This window comes from Epinephelus moara, chromosome 24 (genome assembly GCF_006386435.1).
Source record: "Epinephelus moara isolate mb chromosome 24, YSFRI_EMoa_1.0, whole genome shotgun sequence".
NCBI lineage: Eukaryota > Metazoa > Chordata > Actinopteri > Perciformes > Serranidae > Epinephelus > Epinephelus moara.
Window position 1 is genome coordinate 27,991,936 of NC_065529.1, and position 23,396 is coordinate 28,015,331.

The window sequence follows — 23,396 nt, forward strand, 5'->3', positions numbered from 1 at the left end:
AATTATCCCTACACAATCTAATCCGTAGCATTTTATTGACTCACTGTCATCCAGCATTTGGAGAATATTTCTCCTACCTCTTTTTGTTTTTGCCATTTTCTCCTCTGATTTAAAAACTCTTAAGGCTCTTAAATGTCATCCTCCCTACTGCTGATAGTTTTTCACCTTAGGAGATCTCTTCAGGGCTAAGATACTTTGTAAATAAATTTTATCTTTACCAGGATCTAACTCTAAGAGGATTTTTTTTGAGAAAACGTCAAAAGGCAGTGAGCAAGCATTTATTATTGCCAGTAGATGGTGCTCTTTGCCCGGTGATCAAACATTGGGCACCCACAATCTGCTCTAACGTTGAATAATTACTACATGGTTCCATACATTTTTAAATAGTTTTGACTTTCAGTGCATGGAGATGAAAGATTTGTTTTAAATGCGCATTTCCGTCTTTTCATTTATTCATCCCAGTGCAAAATAATCTGAGCAGTCTTCAGAGTGACATTTCCCAGCAGTTTGAGACTCTGCTGAATAAAGTGAACACCCAGAAAGAGATGATGGCTGAACTGGAGGAGAGGATGCAAAAGGTGAATAGTATGTATGTAGCTTAATGTCCAAATTGCTGCAGTTTCAACGAGATGAAAGTAGATTTTCTTTAATAAATGTTTGTAACTAGTGATGAGTATAACTGGTGATCTTTACCATTTAGGGTGGGGACCCCACAGCAGAATTTTGTTCAGATCTGCAAAGCTTAAAGAATAGTCTGGAGTGTCTGAGAGAGGAGCATGAGAAACAACGAAACATGCTTGAGGAGGGTCTGAAGCTGCTCAGCACTTTTGTCTCAGAGCACTCAGCCAAACCCAGCCCTGGGAAAGTGACAGACAGTGCCATCCAGACGTCACCAGGGCTGGAGCAGCCATTATCCGACTTCCTGCAGGACAACAAGCTTGAAAGCACACAGCTGACACGTAACACACCCAACCTTGAACACAATCAGGTGGACGCTCCCCCTCAGGATCCCAGGTGCATCATAGGAAAGAGGAAATTCTCTCTGAGAGGCCATGGGAGGCGCAAAAAGAGGCCGCTGGTGCTCTCACAAAGGAGCAAGCGCACTGTCACGGATGAAAATCGTCAGCCTCCCATGAACTGTGACAAACATCAGAAAGTTTCAGTACCTCTCTGTGAGCGTCATGATCTGAACACGGTGACCAGCCAGAGCAGTCTCAACCTAGACAGTATGAAACCGCAGAAAAGGGAGGTGAGATCCATCGCTGAGGGATGTTTCATCACCCCTCTCACCTGCTGGTCTCAGGACAGCAACAGCCCCGACAGCCTCGCAGGAGTCGAAACCATCTCAGAGAAGCTCTCAGCCGAGTCCAAACCAGGGACCCCAGTGAAACCTGAAGGCTTCTTGCAGTTGTTTGAGATTGACTGTGGTTTTGGCTTTTAGAGCATGAGTGAAGCCTTTGTGTTGTTATTGTTGGGAATAAAAGCCAGAAATGTTTATTGGTATATTTATTATCACTTGTGTCTTTTGTTACATGACTTGTTATTCAGTTTTTAAAGAATAAACACAAATGTTTTTATCTTATTTTGATGGTGGAAGAGCTGCGGAGGGGTGTAAAAAAACTACTAATGAAAAGTATGTTAGGACAAACTGACCTACAAATATGTCTGTTTACACATATTTGAAGTTGACCTGCTGACATAAAAAATATTGTAACACTTGGGTGATTTTTTAAAACTTATTCTGTATTTATACTGCTTACCTGAAAAATAAAGAGAAAAGAAAGAATTGAGTGTCTGTGTTCAGATAAATAACCATGCCTCATAAGGTGCGTGTTTATTAGCAGAAAACATTTCATTATGCTTTAGCAAAAATACCACAAAAGGAAGAAACAAGTTGATACAACATAAAATATTCAGCTTTATACTGTATATGTAATCTGACAATGTCAATTAACCATATGCATTATAAGGCTTAATATTTGCCCTGCAGTAATAGACCAAACCAGCGTCTCGGGTATGATTTATATCCAAGTCCATAATTATAACCAGAGCTACAATGATCACTTCCTGAACTACAGCCGATGTGAGAGAAGAAAATGTTGGCATACGTTTCTGCAAACCACTAGCAGGTTACATTTGTGTCTTTCACACACACATATAAGTGTTTCTGAAGTTATATTTGGGCTGACTTTGTGACTGAGAGGTGAAGGGGATAGTTGGTGCTGTGCTATCAGATGGCTGCCAAGCTGCCAAGAGACAAAGACACAACAAAACCATTTGTGTTGTAGCAAGTCATCACTGTGTTTCCAGTGGCTTTTTAGCTTCCAAAACTTGTGGATAGTGCCCTCCAAACCAGGTATTTTAAGCCAAAACATGATCTGTTTTCTAACCATAACCAAGTGTTTTTGTACCTAAACGTAACCAAACATTAACCACAGCCTTGTTGAAATGTAAAGTTTTAACGTATCCACTACATCATAACATACAAATGTAACATATCCGTGGTTTGCAGAAACGGCGGTGTAAATATAGACAGTGCAGGCAGTGCAGATGCACTGGTGCCTTTGAGGTGCAGGGCCCATAGCGAGAGTGGGCTCTCCAACAATGTGTTGGGTGGAGAATGGGTCCTTATGAGCGATTGCCACCATGAAAATATGCCTGTGTTAAATTAAACAGTGCCATTTGCTATATATGCCCTTGAAAAACGCAAACTCATCTCTGTGATGTTTATTTTTTTCTTTTTCTTTTTTGTAAAATAGTTAACAGCATCTATAACGAAATTATACACTTATTCTATAACTATAAATCAACTATTAAAATTGTTAAATTAAATGAATAATTATTTATTTAGATTAATTAAAAAATATATTTTTCTTTGGTATTTTTTGTTACATAAAAATATGCAATAATGATCGCTGGGTAACATGTTATGTTGATGTTGTGTCTAGGATCATGTGATGAGACGGTATGTGCATGATAGCGTGCACTGGGGCCTATCATAACTACCTTACACCACAGTTAGAATGCCATTATTTTTTCTGGCGGTTGGGTTGTCCTTTGAGTGACAAGAAATGAATCGGTATAATTGTTTCAGTCATTATTCAGCAAAAATACAAAATATCGAATGGTTCAGGCTTCGAATGTGACGAATTCCTGTTTTTCTCTGTCGTATGTGACAGTAAATTGAATAGTGTAAGGTTTTGGCCTGTTAGTTGGACAAAACAAACAAAAAATCCAAAAAAAATCCAATTTGTCTACTATTTTTAACATTTCATACATTAAATAATAACTTGAAACTGTTTTTGTTGGGGGGGGATGTCCAAGGAAATAATTTCCTGGCGTTGCTGATAATGCCATGTGTCACACAGCTGCAGGTTTCAGGTGATCAGTCTCTGATGTTACACAACAAGATAAAAAAACAACAAACATACGGTATTTACAAATTATCTTTCTGTTCTCATTAACATGAGAATCTCTAAACGTGCAAATCAATGACAGCAGATCCTCTTTCATGCAGGCAACTACAACCTTTTCTGCTTGAAAAAAAAGTGAATGCTTTTGGCCCAGCAATAAGTGCATTAATAATTTCCTACACTAATTCTCCCACACAAACTTTGACCTGATCTGACAGGGGTGTCACTGTTTAACTAAGTCTGCAGGGGGGGACATGAGACCCCTCGGGTTGAGATTTGCCACTAAGCAGACGTCGTAGTTGTCATGCATCAGAGCGTGCCGAGCCACCACTGTCCACCGCTTCTCCCATGGGTCCATCTCCAAAATGTCCTTAGTTATATTATCATGACGATCTAAAGGTAGTTGAGAAACACAAAGGGTAATACAGTTACTTTGAAACATCTTTCGACAGGTTTTATTTGGTGGATATGGATATTCTATCATTACCTGCTCCTTTGTAGTATCCACACACATAGATTTTGCCTCCCACCACTCCTGCATTAGAGGCATTGGTGCGCAGTGAGAGTTGTGCAGTTGGGAGAGGAGGTCCATCCCTCCAGTAATCTCCATCTGGGTTGTAGATCTCCACAGCATTGAGGCAGCGGCGTGATTGCCCACGGTCTACACCCTCGCATCCAATGCCGCCTGTAAAATAGCATCATTTTGTAAAACGAATTCTTCCATGAATCAATGCACTTCATTTCATTTGCATACCAAGAGAGATTTAAAATAAGAAACAGGGCACAGAATCTTACCCATCACGAAAATTTCACTGTTGAGTACAACAACACTGCAGCGGTACTTTGAGTACTTCATGGGACACAGCTCTGTCCACTTATTTGTGTCTGGATTATACTCCAGAAGGCGGTTACTAAGACATTCAGGCTCATCATCCATCCGGTATGACTGTATGGTTGAAGGGGAGGGAGAGTGTGACAAAGCAAAGCAGGTGCAGTCAGAGAGGAGTCAGATATTGTAAGAGCTCATATTAAGTGTGTTAATGAAGTCTGACTTTCTAGATGTCACAATAACTGCGGAAAAGTTAGTATATGTGTGAAGATGTTTTGACATCACCTGTGGCGTTCGACCACCTATCACATAAATGCGATTTTTCATTGTGACCACGCTGTGATAGGCCAAAGGCAAAGGCAGGGGTGCTGCACTGCGCCAGGGTCCTCCTTGCATAGACCATCGCTCCACACAGTTAGTAATGAGAAACTGGTTCTTCAGCTTCATCTGTCCACCCAGCAGGTACAGAGTGTCACCCAGTGACCCCAGAGCATATGAATCTCGGTACTCTGCTGACGTCAGGCGCTCCCAGCTTCCTTGGGCCTCTACTCTATACCTGGCAACCCAGGATAACAATGATTACCATCTGTTACCCCTTTTCCACCAAATTTAGCTCTGGTTCTTTTATGTTCAGGATTCTAAGAACCTTGGTGCTATCTATGAACCAGCACAAATTTCCACCAGTTTTGAGCAGAGCCATTGTAATCAAGGATGTGTCATCAACAGAAGGCGTTGCACAATGCACAAGGGAAGTAAACAATAGCAGCAAGATGGCAGATCGTATTGATACCTGTGAGCTCTTATTAGTCACAGACAGTGGTGTAGTGGAGGGTATACACAGGTATATGGGGCATTGTTGTTGTCAAGACCACCTAAACCAAGACCCAAGTCATAACCAAGACTTTTAGGGAATGAAACTGAGATTAGACCAGAACCAGACTAGTACGAATCCCACACTGCATGACACACCTATGATAATATGTGGTAACATGTGGACTATAGGCTCTCCTCAAACTGATCTGAAAGATCCACATTCCCATAAAAACAAATGAAGATTCCTCTTCATGCATACTGTGTGTATTCTATGTGTGTATGTTTAAGTGTCAAGAGAAATGTCTTAATAAAATAATCAAAAGCCATTGCAGAGGTGAATTTTATGTGTTTATGTTTCTGTTTATGTGTGGGAGTTTCATTTGAGCAAACAAATATAAATGAACAAAAGGGGCTGAAATCAACTTAACCAGCTTACTTCAACACTATTTTTTAGACAGGCAATTTGATGATATCCCTGCAGTTGTGGTCTTGACTGGTATTGAAATAAAATTGTGAGTCCTCTTTGTCTGAGACCGAGACAAGACTCAATGAAAATGTGGTTGAGTCCGAGACGAGAGTGAGACCTTCAAAAAGTGGTCTTGAGACTGGTTTCAAGACCAAAACAGACCTCGAATACTACAACACTGTATTGGGGTATACACATGTCTTTTGTCTGTCTGTTTACAGTATACCCACCTATCAGCCAAAAACCCATCCGAAAAATATATGAGAGTATACCTTCTTCTTCCTCAGTACCTATCTACCAAGTAGCACAACCACCTCATCAACTACCACTACACCACTCCTTACAGATATCTGTTTTTATCCAAAACACAAGCATGGACCAAGTATTAATGATAAGCAGATGTAGAAGACTATTACGTCAACGCATTTTCACTCCGACCTTGTCACATATCAATTTTTCATCATGGACTTTTCATGTCCAGATACGACGTGAAAGGTACCCTGGGTGCATTGGTTGTTGATGTTCTGGGATGCCATGTTAAGTTCCACCTGTAACATGCATTGTCTTATTTCAAAATGCACTTTCATTTTCACAGGAAGTTTACCGTTTACATACAGTCTCTTTCAAAATAAATGCACTACGTCGGTACAACACCCCAAATTGGCCTTTTCTTTGTTCAACAACTAACTCATGTGGTTAGCTTTAGGAAAAAACAACAGGGTTTGGTTTTATAATCTTACGGGACGCGAACACCGCTCTCCTGAGTAAAGGTCCCACCCACCCTGTTCGGACTTTGACCGCCTTAACTTTTGTCCTTGTCCCGCTGCATTACCCCCTGATGCTGCAAAGTGCCGTTAAACTATAATGGCAACCGGCCGTGTATCATGCTGTTGATAAAGGACGGCTTTTTTGTCAGTGTGACACCACAAGTCACTGCTCAAGTGCGGGATGTCGACGACTTCGGAACTTCATGGTTCGCTCCTCAGGTCAAGGAGAACCTGCTATTTTTTTGGTTCCAACTGGAAGCCAACTTCTTGGGTTCTAAAACAATTTATTTTTGGTCAATGCTCCCAACTCTTCAAAATTTGGTGCACAAACGGTGTCAAATGATGGTGGTGGAAAAGGGGTAATGAAAGAGGCAAGAATATACAGAGTTATCAAATATACCACCTTATATCTTACCTGTAGATCTCAACATTTACATCCTTCTGTCGGGCCATTCTGCGAGCTCCTGCCTCTCCAGCCACTATAATGTCATTTCTTTCAGTTACAACCCCAGCACACACATACCCCAGAGCCTCTGCATAGCGAGGTGACGTGATATAGTAGATCCGGCCTGTGGATGGGGCATAGCAAAAGCTGCGCTCAGAAAAATTTCCATATCTTGACCTAATCCCACTGCCGTCATTTCCGACACAGAGCAGCAGATCTGTGGTCTCCATGCCGTACCGCAGCTTTAGTTTGCGTGGTGCAGCTGAGGGATGCATCGATGCGACCTCCAAAGCTTGATTGACCATCTCAAGACATTCAGCATCAGCCAGCAGGGCCGTGTTCCTCCTTATTGCCTCTCTTAAATAGTCAGGGTTTACCAGTGGCAGACGGATCTTCCTCAGGAGCTCTGGAAGGTGCAGAAAACGGACCTCTCCATCTGTCAGAGTGCTGTGTTTGACCCAGCTAAGGACCACATCCAGGATGGTCTCTTCGCGGGAAACATTAAGGTCATCAGAACTCAGGAGCTTCCCCAGCTGATGGGCCTCCAGATCCAGGATCTCCTCATTTTGGCAGACTTGGACAAAGTGTTGCCTAAGAAAGCGCTGAGCATGGTCAGCAAGTTCCTCTGCACCAAGGTCACGGGCAAAATAGTAAACACCAAGGCAGTTCGAGGCATCCATGTTCTCAGTCATGTGCTGCTGACAGCGAGTGAAAACGTCATCCATCTGCAGGAGGAAAGCTGCAATAGAGATGCCTTGTACATTGGCATTAGTGAGAGGAAGATCTGAGCAGTACATGTAATTCAAGAGGAGGGCCAGACTGTCTGCGGGGGTGTCGCGCAAGAATATTTCTCTGTTGTTGCACTCACGCAGGCCACATGTAAACATTACACGGAAATATGGGCTAAAGGCGGACAGGATGACCCGGTGACAGGGGAAGCTGATGCCCTCAGCAACCAGCACAACGTCTGTCAGATGCTCAGACTCCCTCATCTTCTTCAGCTGGTCGAGCAGCACCAGTCCATGTTTGGTTGTAAGATCCATTTCGCCTCAACTGTAGTAACAATAGTATTTACAAAGAGGAAGTTTTATGCACTTTGAACAAACAGTCAGAAGGTTGTCTCTGAAAGAAAAAAACAGAGACAAATGTTGAACAGTCATCAGTATCATATCAAACAGCTTAGTCAAATAAACTCTGGATAGGTGTCCTGACTATGGGAATAAAAACAGCAATTATTGTATTACTTGATCAGCCATAAATCAGCATAACATTTCAGATATTTTAAATATGACAGTATATTTAAGTAATACAAAACTACATCTTTAAAAAGGCTTCAGTAATGGCAAACCTTTCAGGATATTTTTATAAACTTCACATGTAAGCAGCCATGATTCTAATAAACTATGTTTCCTAAATAGCTGTAGATAACAAATACTGCCAAAAAGCCCACTGTTGTCCATATACAGTAAGTCATCTGTCCACATCATTCAACATTCCCTCATGAAAGCCTTACCATAGTCATCAGCTCCTCTGTTATCTTTGATCTAAAAAGACCAGTCAGTGTCCATGTTTTTCATGTGTTGTTCATGTGGCCGAATGGGTCAGTCAGGGGGCTTAGAGAGGGTCTGAGCGATTGCAAGAGACAAAGATATGCGCCCCCTTCACTGCTGTGGCCCTCTGAGCCACTAACCCAAAAATAGACAGTGTTGAGGCAGACAGCAAGTAGGTCAGAAGGGTTTGAGTGATCAGGAGAGTGCTGTTTTTTTAAGCTGTGACAGAGACAAATATTGTGAATTATTTCGACAGTCCTAATGTCACTCGTTGGCATTATGTTGTACTGTGTGATTTAAGTAATTCTCCATTCCAGTTTGTTTGCCTCGGTCACGTGTGTGCAGCTCTGGAATGGCTGAAATGAAACATTGCTGCTAGCTCGGATTCAGATTTCATGACAGCTCTCTCTTAAAGGCCCAGTGTACTGTATGCCCACATGTTGCAATGACCAGACCTTGTTTTTTGGAGGGATACTTCTGCCCCTAAATGACCATGTGTATATCAGTTACTCACTGCCTCTTATGTTTAATTTGTGAAGAAAACTTTGTTTGCCTCCACAGTAAACAGAGAATCCAAAAAAGGTGAACAATCTTAATGAATTGCAGTAATTGGGGGCCACTTTTAACAGCAGCAAAACTATATCAAAATATCCATTTAAAAACCCTCACAACTCCTGCAAAATAATTCAAGTCTCATTTATCCAGTTGTATGCTCAGTACTTCTCAAACACAGGCGTTTTTTAAATTTGTAGGTAGACCTATGTGCAGTGCACGGCCGATAGTGTGCCTGGCAACTCTGCTCAAGCGAAGCCCATACGCAGGCGCTTATTCAGGACTGCGCGCTGCTTGAAGGTGGAGGTGTTTTATATTGTCATGTTTTAGCAAAATTGCATGTGTTTATGAAATACTGAGCATAAACTGGATAAGTGAGATTTGGATTATGCAGCACGAGTTGTGTGACAGTTTGTAAATGCATGTTTTAATAAACTTCTGCTGTTGTTAAGCTTTGTCCCCGTTTACTTCAATTAATGAAGAATGTTCACCTTTTTTGGATTCTTCATTCATGTGGAGGCATGCGAGGAAAAAGTTTTCCTGATAAATTTAAAGCAACACAGTGAATAACTGATAAAAAAAAATAGTCATATTTTCATTTTCATTCCCAAAATCTAAACTCTTGAGAGTGTTGCACCAACCATACTAAAGTTTTTAAGTAAAATGTATCTAAATATATATCTTACTCTCTGACTTGCCACTATTGTATCAGATATTACCTCTGTGTTTTCCTTGATTTCTTTTCAAACCATGGGAAGAAGGCAATGAGCAACAAAAGACAAAATGACCCAAAAAACTAGCAAGAAATTAGTAAACAGAGAAAATTAAAACAATAAAATAATTTACAAAAAAGGAAGAAAGGTCAAAACAAACAGGAAATGACCCAGAAAGTATTATTATTAAAAATTATTATAAAATTATTATTGTGAATATAGTTTTTCTCTTGCTTTTTTCTTTGTCCTTAGTTTTTGTTTTTAAATAATTCTCCAAATCTTTTTTTTTTTTTTTTTTTTTCAGTCTGTGGGATACTTCTTACCAAGTTGCTTGTTGCTTTTTCCCATGTTTTTGAAAGTAATTGCACCAATGAGCTCAGGGTTCAAAGGTTTAAAGACTTGCGAAAGTGATGTCGCTCCAGGTTTCAAAGCTGACCACTAGTGAATTTTAAAGAAAAAAATAAATAAAAAGCACTTCAGCATCCTAAATATTTTAATCTTGGCTGATGTAACAGTGGGATGCAAATTATGGCAGGTAAAATCTCAGCATTGCCAAATAATGGTGTGAATCCCATACTGTATGTAACATTATTTAACAATTGTAACAAGTATTTTGTCAAGAGGTGGACCTCATAGGAACTCACTTGACCAGTTTAACTTAAGCTGAAGGTGACATTTCATGGTTCATTAGCTTTACTTTTGCTAGTGAATGAAAAAAAATGGAAGGATCGGAAAACACCTGTCAAACATCCATTGAAATTCCACCTAGCTAAGCTTTCCTCTTTAACCATAATTACATGATTTGTGTCTCGGGTCAGCCGTCGTTGTCATGAAGAGGCTCTGCCCATGACATCCTGAATAGAGTTAACCATTAGCTGATGTGATGTACATATGCAGATACAGCTGCTCTTGAGACAGTTTGCAGCGAACAATAGTCTCTGGATCAAATCAACTGCATTGCATATTAAAAGAGTAAAATAAATAAGTTGCACAGATTTGGACAGACTCAGCTCCATGGACTCTACACATAGATTTGGGAAGTACAGAGTGGAGCGGGAAGTGCTTGATGAGCAGAGACTGGAAGAGGTTACACAGAGAAAAACATACTCTGACACTCACCCTCCTCCAACTGAACGGCTTAAAGCCTCCTTAAGGTAAGTCACATTCTGTGGTTTGATTTTATAACGGTGATGCTCACTGTGCTGTAAATGTAGACAAGTGCTCTGTTCCTTTTGTCAAAGATAAAATACCCATCTCCAGTAAATTTATGCTTTAAAATATCAGCCAATAAAAAGACTTTCACTCCGCTCTTTGTGTATCATTTAAATCTCCTCCAGATGTACAGTACCAAAACTGAAGCGCAGCGTGGTGAGCAGCTTGCCTGTGTTGTACTGGCTGCCCAAGTACTCAGTCTGGGACTATGGCATGCCAGACCTCGTCTCTGGCATCAGTGTGGGCATAATGCACCTGCCTCAAGGTACAATCCATCATGGTTGAATAAATCTCACCAGTATTGCAGAAGAAGTCAGATTTTTACTCCATAGCTATTGTATGTTGAGTGAATTTCTTGAGGGTAAAAACATAATGTAGAATTTTAATTTTATTCCATACTCTCTTTGTAATGCACAAACAATATTTTGTACAAATACTTTACCTCTGGAAATATTTTTATTCATTGTTTACTGTATTTAATATTTTATTTGCCAGTAATACTGCAGTACAAGTACAGTTGCAAACTGAGATAGGTGTGACAGAACTTTTCAGGGTTTCCAAGGGCCGTTTATGAATTTGAGGGAAGAAAGGCCTTGTAAGTATAGGATAATAGACATTGAAATAGAAAGTGTGTGAATTTCTGTATTTTGTGCCAAAATAGATATTGACGTTCTTTCAATATTGTCTGCTGTCACTGTTTGTCAGTTGTTGCCTGTGAGTTATAAAAGTTCTGTGTTGTAACGGTGATAAACCTTGATCTGGGTCTCAAACTATGCCATGTTGGGTCCTTGAATTTGAAGTGGGCCTGGAAAGTCATCGAAAAGTTTTTGAATTTGATGTTTAAGAAGGTGTGGGAACCCTGGCTTCTGTTTTTGACAGGTTTGGCATATGCATTATTGGCTTCGGTACCTGCTGTGTTTGGACTCTACTCATCCCTCTATCCAGCATTGATCTACTTCTTTTTTGGAACATCACGTCATATATCCATCGGTGAGTAGAGAGAGATAGAGTTGTTGTACCTTGGCCATTATAACCCCTGTATTAACATGTGTTGCTATCTTTAACTGCACTCAGGTACATTTACTGTGCTCAGCATCATGGTGGGTAGTGTGACAGAGAGACTTGCTCCAGACACAGATTTCCTCATTACAAATGGGACCAACATCACTGCAGAAGTTGACATAACTGCTCGGGACTCGTACAGGGTGCAGGTGGCAGCTGCTACTACTGTCCTAGGAGGACTTATTCAGGTCTGAACACAGCTTCCCCCAGATATTACAATGTCTTATATTGCTGTCACAGCTAATATATGAATAAATGATTGTTTCTATAGGTGGCACTGGGTTCGGTAAAGTTTGGATTTGTAGGAACGTACTTGTCTGAACCTCTGGTGCGGGCTTACACAACAGCAGCTGCAGCCCATGCTGTGGTGGCACAGCTGAAGTACGTCTTTGGAGTTTCACCAACACGGTTTAGTGGTCCCTTGTCACTGGTGTATGTGAGTACTGTCAAGTGTTTGGTTCTGATTTTGGTCAATACAGCAGCACTGATCCAATTGCATCTGTTACAGCACAGTGTGGCACCGATAATGAAGAGATAGGTGTGTTCTTCACAAATTCAATTCAACCAGGAAGTGTCTTGAGATACACTGCTGTTCAAAAGTTTGGAGTCCCATCCCACAAAAGCTTGATTGCGTTCAGACAGTTGACTGAGAGGACTTCTCTGTATATTTGAAAGGTCATTCGTCCTTTCAGGTTGTAGAAAGTCCCCTTTCCAAATAGATTTTCTTTTGTATGAAGGGCTTGTTTTGCACACGGAGAACAAAATGCTCTACAATGGTTCAATCAAACTGAAAGGGCAGAAACAGACAAAGATCCCTCTGAGTAACAGTTCAATAAGAATAAACAACATCATCAGTCATTAGTTAAAGACATTGAAAGATCAGCATCGAAATGTGTGCAGATTTTAATAGGAACATGTTCCTGTTTCAGTGTCAAGTGCACAATGATGCCTCTAACAAGCTGTGTGTTGCTTTAGCAAAGTTATTTGTCAGCCTTCAAAATAGAAGGTTAGTCAAGGGTTAGCGCTTTTGGAACTGGATCAGGGAATATCAGTTTAACATACTGTGGACTGACAAATCACAGTTTAAACCTATTATATCTAACCACTGAGGACACTGCAGCGGGTCAGAAGAGAAACTATTTAGATATAATCTGAAATATTAAAGAGTGCAGTGTTGTGTTTCAGTAATAATCGAGAGTCACTAACTCTTTTCTAGACTGGAAAACAAATTCACAATCAGTAGGAATTTTGGGGGGAGGAACGGATACAACGGTCTTGTTCCCTGTCACACAACACTATGGCAACATTGAATAAATGGAAGTTTTAATTATTTAATTATTCTTCTTTTGGCACCATACATACATAGTGATTTTATTTCTAATTATTCTTCTTTTGGCACCATACATACATAGTGATTTTATTTCTGTTAAAATAGTTACCAGTGAAGGAATAAAAATATATTTTATAAATTATATATTATAATTATTATTTCTAATAATTATTTCTGTTAAGAGAATAAAGATATATATTACACAGTTATGAGGGATGGGAGAAAAAAACAATACAGCATAGTATCGCAATATTTTTGTGTGGCAATATTGTATCGTCACACAGTGCCAAGTATCGATTTTTCTTTGTCATATAAATTAGTAATATTACAACTACAAGTTAAACTTTAGGTAACCTACCAGAATAATATAATAAATTGGGAGGTTTTTTTTCAGTGCATTAGATGCATTTTGCTGCAAAAAAAAAATGGCTTAAGTGAGATGAACAGACTGAAAACTTTATCATTTTAGATAAAACAAATGTTGACAAAGTTTTCCTCTGGTGACAAGTTGAAAAAAGGTAATAAATCAATTTGCAATCCGCAATTTATCGCAATGTATTTTATCACAATTCTCAGCATATCGCAACATATTTAAAATCACAATAATATACCATGACTTAAGTATCGTGATAACAACATATCGTGGATCCTCTGGTGATTCCCACTCCTGATATTTACATATGAACACAAATAATTGCTTTGCAGCTAGTGTTGTCGAAAATATAAATTTATTGATACATATTGATTCTGAATATTTGAAACTATTTCAATGCTCTTTTCCCACAGTATCAATACACTGGTATCAACTGCACTTTCTCGCTTTCTCTAATTTTTACTGCAGTCATTCAGCTGTTTTCTGCTACTAACCAAGACAAGACAACCCATTGCTGTCATGTTATAGCCTTGTTATATTTATCTTTTAATAAAGATTTTAACTTGTATGCCCTCAGTTTGTCCCTGTCATGTCCAAAATGGTGTCTAATATTGATATTTTTCAAGGTATGGTATCAAAGTTAGAAACTCCAATATTACTCCAATAACACGATTTGAAACTATACAGAACCTGAGAGACACAAAAGCGATAAAACATAATATTTAAAACAATTACAGTATTCATGAAACATTATTTAAATGTTAAGTTTTAATGCCTGATATGAAGGCAGCATAAAGTTAATCTAGTAAATGGCCATAATCCAGGGTCCATAGTACAATAATACACAAGTTCTGAGTAGCAAACTCGAGGGGAACTGAGGATGACCCGTGTAAAGGATGATCTGGTATAACAGGAAAGCATGTCACAAAGGTAAACAGGAAGTTTACCAAGAAAGGCTCATATGTATTTCAAAAGGTACATATGAACCTTTCTTTGTATATTTACTGACGTCTATCCAGTTAACATGTATAAGTTTCTGCTTAATGTCTCACCTGCTGAATTTTTGAGCCTGTCATGCACAGTTTTTTTGCATCCCCGATCCTAAGTGCAGCTCATCATATGTGTTTTAATGTGTACAGCAGTAAGCCATAAACACTTTTTGTTTTTCCTTTCTCCATTCTCAGACTCTGAAGGATGTTTGCTCCTTGCTGCCACACACTCATCTCCCCACACTGGTGGTCAGCGCTGTGTCCACAGTGTTTCTAATTGCGGCCAAGGAGCTCAATGCTTTCCTCAGTCCAAAGCTGCCAGTGCCCATCCCAGTGGAGCTCATCACAGTCAGTTGATAAGAGGACACACTCTCTGGCCTCGCTTTGTGTTATCACCCCTGCGCTCTGGGCTGCTGCTGATGTTGCAGCACTGGGAAAAGCACAGACACAGTGGAGCCAAGCAGCTGAATCAGCAGCAGCAGGAGTGCTTGGGCCTCTGCGTTTGTGCAGTTCACAGCAAAAAAGAGATGTTTATGGCTAATTATTAGGCTCACATCTAGTGTATGATTCACCAGGTTTTTAATAATTGAAGGTTTGAAATGTGTTGTGAAATTTGGCTTCTTTGTGTGTGTTTGTTTGTGACCTGTATGCTCTCTGTGATGGCTTCAGATTGTGGCAGGAACATTGATATCAACGTACACCCATTTGAACAGCAACTACACTATTTCTGTTGTTGGAGAAATTCCTAGTGGGTACGCATTTAACTAATACTGCTGTAATTATTTGTTGAGTCATTCTCCCAGCTTGTTTAGTACCAACTCATTTCCTTGTCCTTTTCGTGTGCACCAGTCTGAGTTCTCCCAGTGTACCAGATGTGAGTCTTTTTGGAGAAGTTATTGGTGATGCTTTTGCATTGGCCATGGTTGGATATGCCATATCTGTTTCACTTGGGAAAACATTCGCATTGAAACATGGATACAAGGTGGACAGTAACCAGGTAAATCACAGCTCTCATCACATACCTGTTTACGTCTGATTCTAATTTAATTTCCCTGCTCATTGGTGTGTCTCTCTGTCTTCACTCTGCTGCAGGAGCTGGTGGCGCTGGGTCTCAGTAATGCAGTGGGAGGCTTCTTCCAGTGCTTCTCTGTCTGCGCCTCCATGTCTCGTAGTCTCATTCAAGAGACCACCGGAGGGAAAACACAAGTGAGTGAGCAGCAGAAGTAACAGCATTACATCAGCATGACCTCACAAGCACTGTGAGCATGCAACATGCAGTAGGGGTACTATAAATATCCAATGCATATGACCTACTTAAGGATGATTGAGGTGGGCTGAAAAGGGAATGATGTTGAATAATATATAACCACATTATGTATATAAGAACCATGTGGAAATTTAAAACCTGGTGGCACTAGAACATGTACTCTAGTTTTTACATCCAGCAATTTATTATACAGAAACATTTAGGTAGTTAGTTAGTGCCAGGCCAGCATGGACTTAAAGGACACCAAAAAATGATGGTTGCAGTGGTGAAACAATTGACAGAAATGAACAGAACTAATTATATTACTTTGCTTACTTATCCTCCTGTCCAGTGATGTACAAAAAATATCATCCATCCATCCATTTTCAACCATTTATCTGAAATCGGGTCACGGGGGCAGCAGGCTGAGCAAAGTACTCTGTCTCCCCAGCAACACTTTCCAGCTCTTCCTAAGGGGTCCTGAGGCGTTCCCAGGCCGAGATATGTAATCCCTCCAGCGTGTTCTGGGTCTGCTCTGGGGCCTCCTACCAGTTGGACGTGCCTGGAACACCTCCATCAGGAAGCTCTCAGAGAGCATCCTAATCAGATGCCCGAACCACCTCAACTGACCCCTTTCAACGCGAAGGAGTAGCGGCTCTACTCCGAGCTCCCTCTGGATGTCAGAGCTCCTTACCATATCTCTAAGGCTGAGCCCAGCCACCCTTCGGAGGAAACTCATTTCAGCATGTATCTGCAACCCCATTGTTTCGGTCACTACCCAGAGCTCATGACCATAGGTGAGGGTTGGGACGTTGATGGACCAGTAAATCGAAAGCTTTACCTTCTGGCTCAGCTCCCTCTTCACCATAACAGTCTAGCAAAGCCCCTGCATCACTGCAGATGTTGTGTCAAACCGCCGATCCATCTCATGCTCCATTCTACCCCCACTCATGAACAAGACCCTGAGATACTTGAACTCCCTCGCTTTGGGCAATAACTTTTTCCCAATCCAGGGGGGGCAATCCACCATTTTCCAGCAGAGAGCCTTGGCCTAAGACTTGGAGGTGCTGACTCTCATCCCGACTGCTTTACACTCTGCTGCAAACCGCGCCAGTGCATGCTGGAGGTCACGGTGTGATGAAGCCAACAGAACAACATCACCTGCAAAAAGCAGGGATGCAATTCTGAGGTCACCAAACCAGACCCCTTCCTCCCCCTGGCTGTGCCAGCTACACAAAATTGTTCCTTTCTAAAACACAGCACAGGTTTTAAATAATCATTCATCTAGAAGAACTCACCAGAACTTAAAGGTATTTTTCTTCAAAGAGTCAATAAAACATTAAAAAAGGACTAAATCACATAAAGTACTTTCTCTTCAGGGAGACCAGTAAACCTGCCTGTTTCTGTAGTGAATTGCAATATAACTGTGCACACAGAGACGTGTTTATTATTTATTTAAACAAAATCAACTTATTAGTGGGAACAACACTAAATAGTTAATAAAGTACCATTAAATGTTGGAAGTACTGTATGTGCTCACATATACACGATCAGGTGACCACTTTGTATGTTCTGCATTCTTGTGGTGCCGCCATCAAAGCAGTTGTATGTCACAGTGTCTGCTGCTGCCTGCTTACTGTGACTGCAGCAAACGTTGTTGATTTTATAATTAATCTCAGCTAAATGATGACAAACTTTGGCATAAAGTGGAGACATTAATGTTGTATGCCAAATAACAATTACGTTTTCCATGGTTAAAAAAAAAAAAATCACTATTTCTAAACACAGAGCTGCCAGTGTTTCAGTTTGATGACAAGTGTTAACTGGTGAGTTTAAGCCCATGAACCCCAGAAACTTATATAAATAGTTGGCATAGATAATAAACAGATGAGTATGTGTTTAAAATTCATTACAGTTAAATTGAAGGCTTTTACAATGACACCTACATGTTCTGTTCGGGTTTTCAACAGCTGCCGTCACTACGAGCAACCGCGATGTATGTATTCAGCAGAGTCACCAGTTGGTTAACACTTGTTAAACTGAAACACTGGACAATATTATATTTGTTTTATTTATGATGCTGACCGAATGATGTTTACATTGTGGTCATTGCCCATTAGTTAGAGCAACAAACGTTATATTTCACAATAAAGCCACTGTTAGTTGAGTTAATTTATTCTGTGGGACTACTGCAGGACCTAGACAGTAACGTTAGCACACTAAGGTTAGCAATGTGAGCTAAGCTGACAAAGTTGAAGTTTGCCACTACTGTTGGAGCAGCTGAGAACTGCACAGGTACTTCTTGATGTTGTCAAAAGCAAAATTACATAGAAATTAATAAAAAAAAAGTGGTAAATTATACAGCATCATACAGCTTGCTTTCAAACATGCATGTATTGTAGTGAGAAGCCACCACAGTAATGGCAGCTTGTTTTTCTTCCAGTCCTTTCCCAGATTCATCTATAGTGAAGCTATTCTCCAACAGTGACCATAATCCGTCTCTGCTAAACAAACATATGCTTGTAAATGAACACAAGTATCTAATTAAAAAAATAAGCAACCTCTGTGTTGTTGTTGCAGATGGCTGGAGTGGCTTCAGCTCTGATTGTGTTGGTGACCATACTGAAACTTGGACCTCTGTTCCAGGAGCTGCCAAAGGTTCTGTTGCTCTACCGCTTGAATCACTGTACAGTGGATTTGCAGTAAATATTTATGATGCATGACTTTCTTTGTGTAAATATAATGGATTTGTTGATTTGCCTCAGTCACACTTCTGGGTACACATGTGGTTAATCATGTTGTGCTTGTTTCAGGCTGTCCTGGCAGTGATCGTCTTGGTGAATCTGAAGGGCATGTTCAAGCAGCACTCTGACATTGTTACACTGTGGAGACATAGCAAGATTGATCTGGTGAGATGATACATTATTACTTACTTTAAAAATATATCCTGCAAAGTAACAACTGTGACAGAATGAGCTGTCGTGTTGAATCTGGTATCGTGTCATTGTTCTTGTTTCCTCTTTGTCACACTAAAAAATGACTAACGTAATGCTGTATCCCCCAGGTGGTGTGGTTGGTCACTTGGGTGTCAACCCTGCTGCTTAATCTGGATCTGGGTCTCGCAGCATCGATCATCTTTGCTCTGCTTACTGTGATCTTCAGGACTCAGCTGTAAGACTCCACCGCACCTCATTGTGTGTGTGTGTGTGTGTGTGTGTGTGTGTGAGGCAATATTAGTAACAGATTAGACAAAATACTGTACACGAACATACTGCATGCATGCATAATAATTTTGTGTTTTTTATTCCATTCAGACCAACATACTCTGTTCTGGGAAATGTTCCAGGTACAGAACTGTACGTGGATATTGAGACTCACAAAGAGGTGAAACAAAAAGATAATATATCATACATAAAAAGTTTTACGACCCTCACTGCAAAAAAAAGCTACTAATTTTTTTGCTATTTGGCAGGCGAGAGAGATTCCAGGAGTTACTATATTTCGCTCCTCTGCTACTGTGTATTTCGCCAATGCTGATCTCTACCTCGAGGCCCTGAAAGAAAAGGTTTATACCATTTACTCTACTAATGACATTGTCTATTGTAGGGCTGCGTCTAATGATTATTTTCAATAATGAGTAATCTGATGATTGTTTTTCCAGAAAAAAAAACAGAATGTAGTAAAAACAACCCAATCGGCAGAGAAAATGTTCATATTGTACATTTCTGCAAACCAAGGATGCGTTACATTTGTATATTATGTTGTAGCGGATATGGTGAAACTTTGCATTGTTATACAGCGCTGTGGTGAGGGTGTGATAAGGTTTAGGCACATAAATCACTTGATTATGATTAGGAAATGATCACGTTTTGGTTTAGTGTGCCACTAAAAAGACCCAGGCTCAGTCAGCTTATCTATTACGTCACTTTAGATACGTTGATATGATATGTATGAAACATGGAATGTATTTGCATAAAGTATAATGTGAACATTTTCTTCTGGCAACTGGACTGTAAAAAATTGCCATTGTAATTTCCCAGAGTGTGAGGTGGCACCTTCACATTGCTTGTTTTATCCGGTCATCGCACCAAACCCCAAAGACATTCTGTTTATAATCATATGTGTCAAAGAAAGTAAGGAATTCTTCACATTTGAGAGGCTGTAGCCAGAGAAATGTTTAGTGTTTTTCCATGAAAACTGACTGAAACAGTGAACTGATTATCAAAATACAATCGATTTATCAGTTGACTGGTTGTTTCAGTTCTAATCTCCTCTCAGTTTAATGTCTTAGAACTTACCTCTCTCTTCTTTATCTGTTTACAGAGTGGGCTTGACATCAGTAAAATGATTATCTATAAGAGGAGGCAGGAGGCCAAACAGAGACGTAGAGAGAGGAGAGCAGAGAGACGGGCAAAGCGGCAGGCCAAGAGAGAGGTAACATAACTGCAGAAACATGGTATCTTTACAAAACATTTTAAGGACTGCAATTATTTTTTTCTTGGTGTTTTACTTATTGGTCACCTTAAAGGGAAGCTTAAGTATTTTTCAACATGGACCCTACTTACCATGTTTTGAGAGACAACCATTTCTTAAATAGGACCAGTATTGAGAGAGAGCGCTGCAGCCAGCAGCAGCAGAACAGGCTGCAGTGTAGCCACTGGGGGCAGGTGTGCACCGTCAGTTTACGATCATTAAAAGCACTTGTTTTTGCCACTGACAGGCTCAGATTGTTTTGTAAGTGTCTGACAACATTACGGAAAAGACCCTACAGAGATATGAAACATTGTTCTGTACCTTATTCTTGTTTCAGTCTGTTTTGTGTCAAAGTCTCACTAAAGGAGAAGTCCTGCTGTTAAATGTTGCAGACTTTTTCACATTGTTTAACTCAGCTTAATATCCAGCCATGACACTGAAAAATCTGTTAGATAACACAAATTGGCACCAAGATCCTGTGACTGTTTTACATGGCTGCAGAGTGCCAGCTGTAACACTGCACAGAGCTACAGCAGGAGTAAACAGACGTTTGAATAATGTCTTTGACTCACCGCTCTGCAGAGGCGGGCACAGAGGGCAGCTCAACAGCTGTCTGGAGCACCGGTGTTCTCTGTGGAGGAAGAGGCCGGCTGCTGGAGGGACACATGCGTGGACGGGGATGTTACAGACACAGAAGAGCAGGGCTGGGCCGAGAGGGAGAACGGGACAGTGTTTGTCATCCCAACCACTCCTCGAACACCAGACGGCCAGTCTAGATGGGAGTACCTGAAAGGAGGAGAGCCAGACTCCACCAGCTTAGGGTGGATGTCTGAGCTGCAGGACGGGGACACCACCACTCTGGGCTCCAGCAGTGAGGACACACTGAGTCGCGACCTGGAGCGGGTCTCCCTTGGGTCACTTGGCAAGTGGACATGGGACATTCACTCCATCATTATTGATCTCTCCACAGCTAACTTCATTGACACAGTGGCGATCAAGACATTGAAAAATGTAAGTACAAAAGGGGAAAATATGCTTTAAACGAAGGGTAAGACATGACATTTTCCCTCATGTTGAAGGATCAGAGGAGCACCCTTTTACTTGTGGGCGTTAAATCCCTTTAATAAATAATGAAATTGTAATTTGAGGAGCATGAGCAACATATACAGATGGCTTTGGGAATTTTACAAGGAGAGCTTAGGTGTTGTGTTTTCATAAACAGTAAATTTTACAATGTTAATATATTGATTTATAGAATAATCTTAAGACAATAATAAAGTATAATTAATATAATATAATTAAACTGTATAGGAAAATACACAATGAAGGAAAAAGCTCTGTCTTGTGGTCCTTGTTAGAAAAAGGAAAGGGTAAGATGACACATCTTCAATACAAAATGTATTGGTGTAATTTAGTCAAGGCACATGTTGTCACTAAAATGGGAGTTAATTAGCTTTATGTTATAATGGATAGTTTTACTCTCTTACAGTTAAAGGTCCAGTGTATAGGATTCAGGGGTTTACACACTGGAAGAAACAGAATATAATATTCCTTACTATGTATTCATTAGTGTTTAATCACCTGAAGCACCTGAAGAGTTGTTGTGTTCTCGTTACCTCAGAATGAGCCATTTATAGCTACGTAGGGTGGGTCCTCCTCGGGCCCCCAGGAACACTGTTCAGCCTTGCTTTTTTGATCCATAATAGTTTTATACTTGTTAAACTTTCCCCAAGCCAAGAAAAGCGATGTAAAAATCTGTGACATCATCACAGTTTAAAGTCTATAAGCCAAGCAGGAACTCTTGGGTGAGGTTAGCAGGAGAAACCCTACTGCGCATATTCAGTGCGCCACATACTGTGAGAGTAAATCTGAAAGCTAGAAACATTTTTCAGAGTATGTGCCAGGCGAGCAGTTCTTATTGGACTTAAAAGATGCCATGTTGGGGTCTGGTATCTCATTATCATACATCTAAGGTCCTCTTTCATGGAGTCCGCCATGTTGTTTCTACAGAAGCCCAAAATGGACAAACCAAACACTGGCTCTAGCTAGGGCTATTCGTGTTTTCATGTCAGCCACTGTAGTTGCTCTACACACTCAGTTGGATGCACCGCTAGATGCTGCTAAATCCTATACACTTGAAGTTTAAATTAACCATGACGACTGACTGAGAGATTGACTGTAGGGCTGATTAGCGTTAGTAGCACCTGATGAGGAAGAGATGTGATTTTGTTTAAGGTTGGTGCAGTGTAACTTTTGATGAGGATAGATATTCTGTACTTACATTTTTGACAGATTTTCCAGGACTTCAGTGAGATTGATGTGGACATCTACATGGCAGGTTGTCAACGTAAGTGAACTCCTTCTGACCTCTTTTAGGCTGCACTGCGTGAAAAGGCTTCATTGTGGTAGTAATTTGCCTGTAAACTGTTCTTTCTTCAGCCTGTGTGGTGGAACAGTTAGAGCGTGGCGACTTCTTCTCTGAAAAGATCACAAAGAGACGTCTCTTTGCCTCCGTCCATGATGCTGTGCTTTACTGTCTGGACCACCGTGGAGCATCATTGCTCCCCAGATATGAGCCATCAGCGGTGAGTGTGTGCAGCTGATGTTCAAGTGACACATCGGTTGCTTGGTTTAAACATCTCCAGCATTTGGATTAAACTGAAAACATTTAATCACGTCATTTTAACTAAATTACTCTCTAAAAACGGTTTGATTTCAGGACACATACATCTGCACAAAACTTTAAGAACTTCAACGTAACTGGACATCCAACACTGAAGATTGAATAACTGTCTCAGCATCTACTGGGAGGAATATCAGAAGCTTTTATGAAACTGAATTTATAAATGAACAGATGCTAGATAATTGTTGAGTTCCATTTATATTTATACATCTTAATTTTAAAGTAAAAAGACTGAAGACACATGAGCTTAATTTAACTTTATTCAATGTGGGAAAATGATAGAGTGCATTTTGTAGAGAAAAAATAAATTAATTAATAAAATGAAACACCTTTTAAGAGGAGTCTGGTAGAAAATAATTAATTCAAGGAACATATACAAGACAACATGCATCACACTGACAGTGTGTGAGCCTTTTTGGTAATGGCAGCAATAACAACGTAGGACATTGAAATGTTTACAGCAGCCATTTCAATTTTCAA

General features: G+C 40.3%; 3 protein-coding genes across 4 annotated transcripts; 2 read left to right on the forward strand and 1 right to left on the reverse strand.

Annotated features, from left to right (window-relative positions):
• Positions 1-414: 414 nt before the first annotated feature.
• On the forward strand, positions 415-2,805 carry LOC126385349 (uncharacterized). Its single transcript, XM_050036904.1, has 2 exons — positions 415-578; positions 701-2,805. Exons 1-2 carry the CDS (start codon positions 546-548, stop codon positions 1,439-1,441), a joined length of 774 nt encoding a protein of 257 aa, XP_049892861.1. The 5' UTR covers positions 415-545; the 3' UTR covers positions 1,442-2,805.
• On the reverse strand, positions 1,822-8,344 carry kbtbd12 (kelch repeat and BTB (POZ) domain containing 12). Its single transcript, XM_050036902.1, has 6 exons — positions 8,247-8,344; positions 6,704-7,855; positions 4,528-4,798; positions 4,209-4,359; positions 3,901-4,098; positions 1,822-3,806 (listed from the first exon to the last, which is right to left on the reverse strand). The coding sequence occupies exons 2-6, from the start codon at positions 7,774-7,776 to the stop codon at positions 3,637-3,639; spliced, it is 1,863 nt and encodes a 620-aa protein (XP_049892859.1). The 5' UTR covers positions 7,777-7,855; positions 8,247-8,344; the 3' UTR covers positions 1,822-3,636.
• A 2,126-nt stretch (positions 8,345-10,470) lies between these two features.
• slc26a6l (solute carrier family 26 member 6, like) lies at positions 10,471-23,088 on the forward strand. 2 transcript variants are annotated; one of them, XM_050036900.1, is made up of 19 exons: positions 10,471-10,702; positions 10,886-11,025; positions 11,640-11,750; positions 11,835-12,010; positions 12,094-12,258; positions 14,710-14,862; positions 15,184-15,266; positions 15,364-15,511; positions 15,607-15,720; positions 18,341-18,418; positions 18,574-18,669; positions 18,825-18,931; positions 19,075-19,144; positions 19,233-19,325; positions 20,084-20,194; positions 20,816-21,244; positions 22,526-22,580; positions 22,673-22,818; positions 22,953-23,088. In XM_050036900.1, exons 1-19 carry the CDS (start codon positions 10,563-10,565, stop codon positions 22,977-22,979), a joined length of 2,442 nt encoding a protein of 813 aa, XP_049892857.1. In that variant the 5' UTR covers positions 10,471-10,562; the 3' UTR covers positions 22,980-23,088. The 2 variants fall into 2 exon arrangements, with proteins under 2 accessions (XP_049892857.1, XP_049892858.1); XM_050036901.1 differs by lacking the exon at positions 18,341-18,418.
• Positions 23,089-23,396: the final 308 nt, after the last annotated feature.

Bases quoted from the DNA above. Each gene is read 5' to 3' on its own strand.
- LOC126385349 (XM_050036904.1), top strand. From the start codon at position 546: ATGATGGCTGAACTGGAGGAGAGGATGCAAAAG. The intron at 579-700 runs GTGAATAGTATG...TTTACCATTTAG, and splicing joins TGGAGGAGAGGATGCAAAAG to GGTGGGGACCCCACAGCAGA.
- kbtbd12 (XM_050036902.1), bottom strand. From the start codon at position 7,776: ATGGATCTTACAACCAAACATGGACTGGTGCTGCTCGACCAGCTGAAG. The intron at 4,799-6,703 runs GTAAGATATAAG...CTGGGTTGCCAG, and splicing joins GTAAATGTTGAGATCTACAG to GTATAGAGTAGAGGCCCAAG. The intron at 4,360-4,527 runs GTGATGTCAAAA...TCAACCATACAG, and splicing joins TAGGTGGTCGAACGCCACAG to TCATACCGGATGGATGATGA.
- slc26a6l (XM_050036900.1), top strand. From the start codon at position 10,563: ATGGACTCTACACATAGATTTGGGAAGTACAGAGTGGAGCGGGAAGTG. The intron at 22,581-22,672 runs GTAAGTGAACTC...TTCTTTCTTCAG, and splicing joins CTACATGGCAGGTTGTCAAC to CCTGTGTGGTGGAACAGTTA. The intron at 22,819-22,952 runs GTGAGTGTGTGC...GTTTGATTTCAG, and splicing joins CCAGATATGAGCCATCAGCG to GACACATACATCTGCACAAA.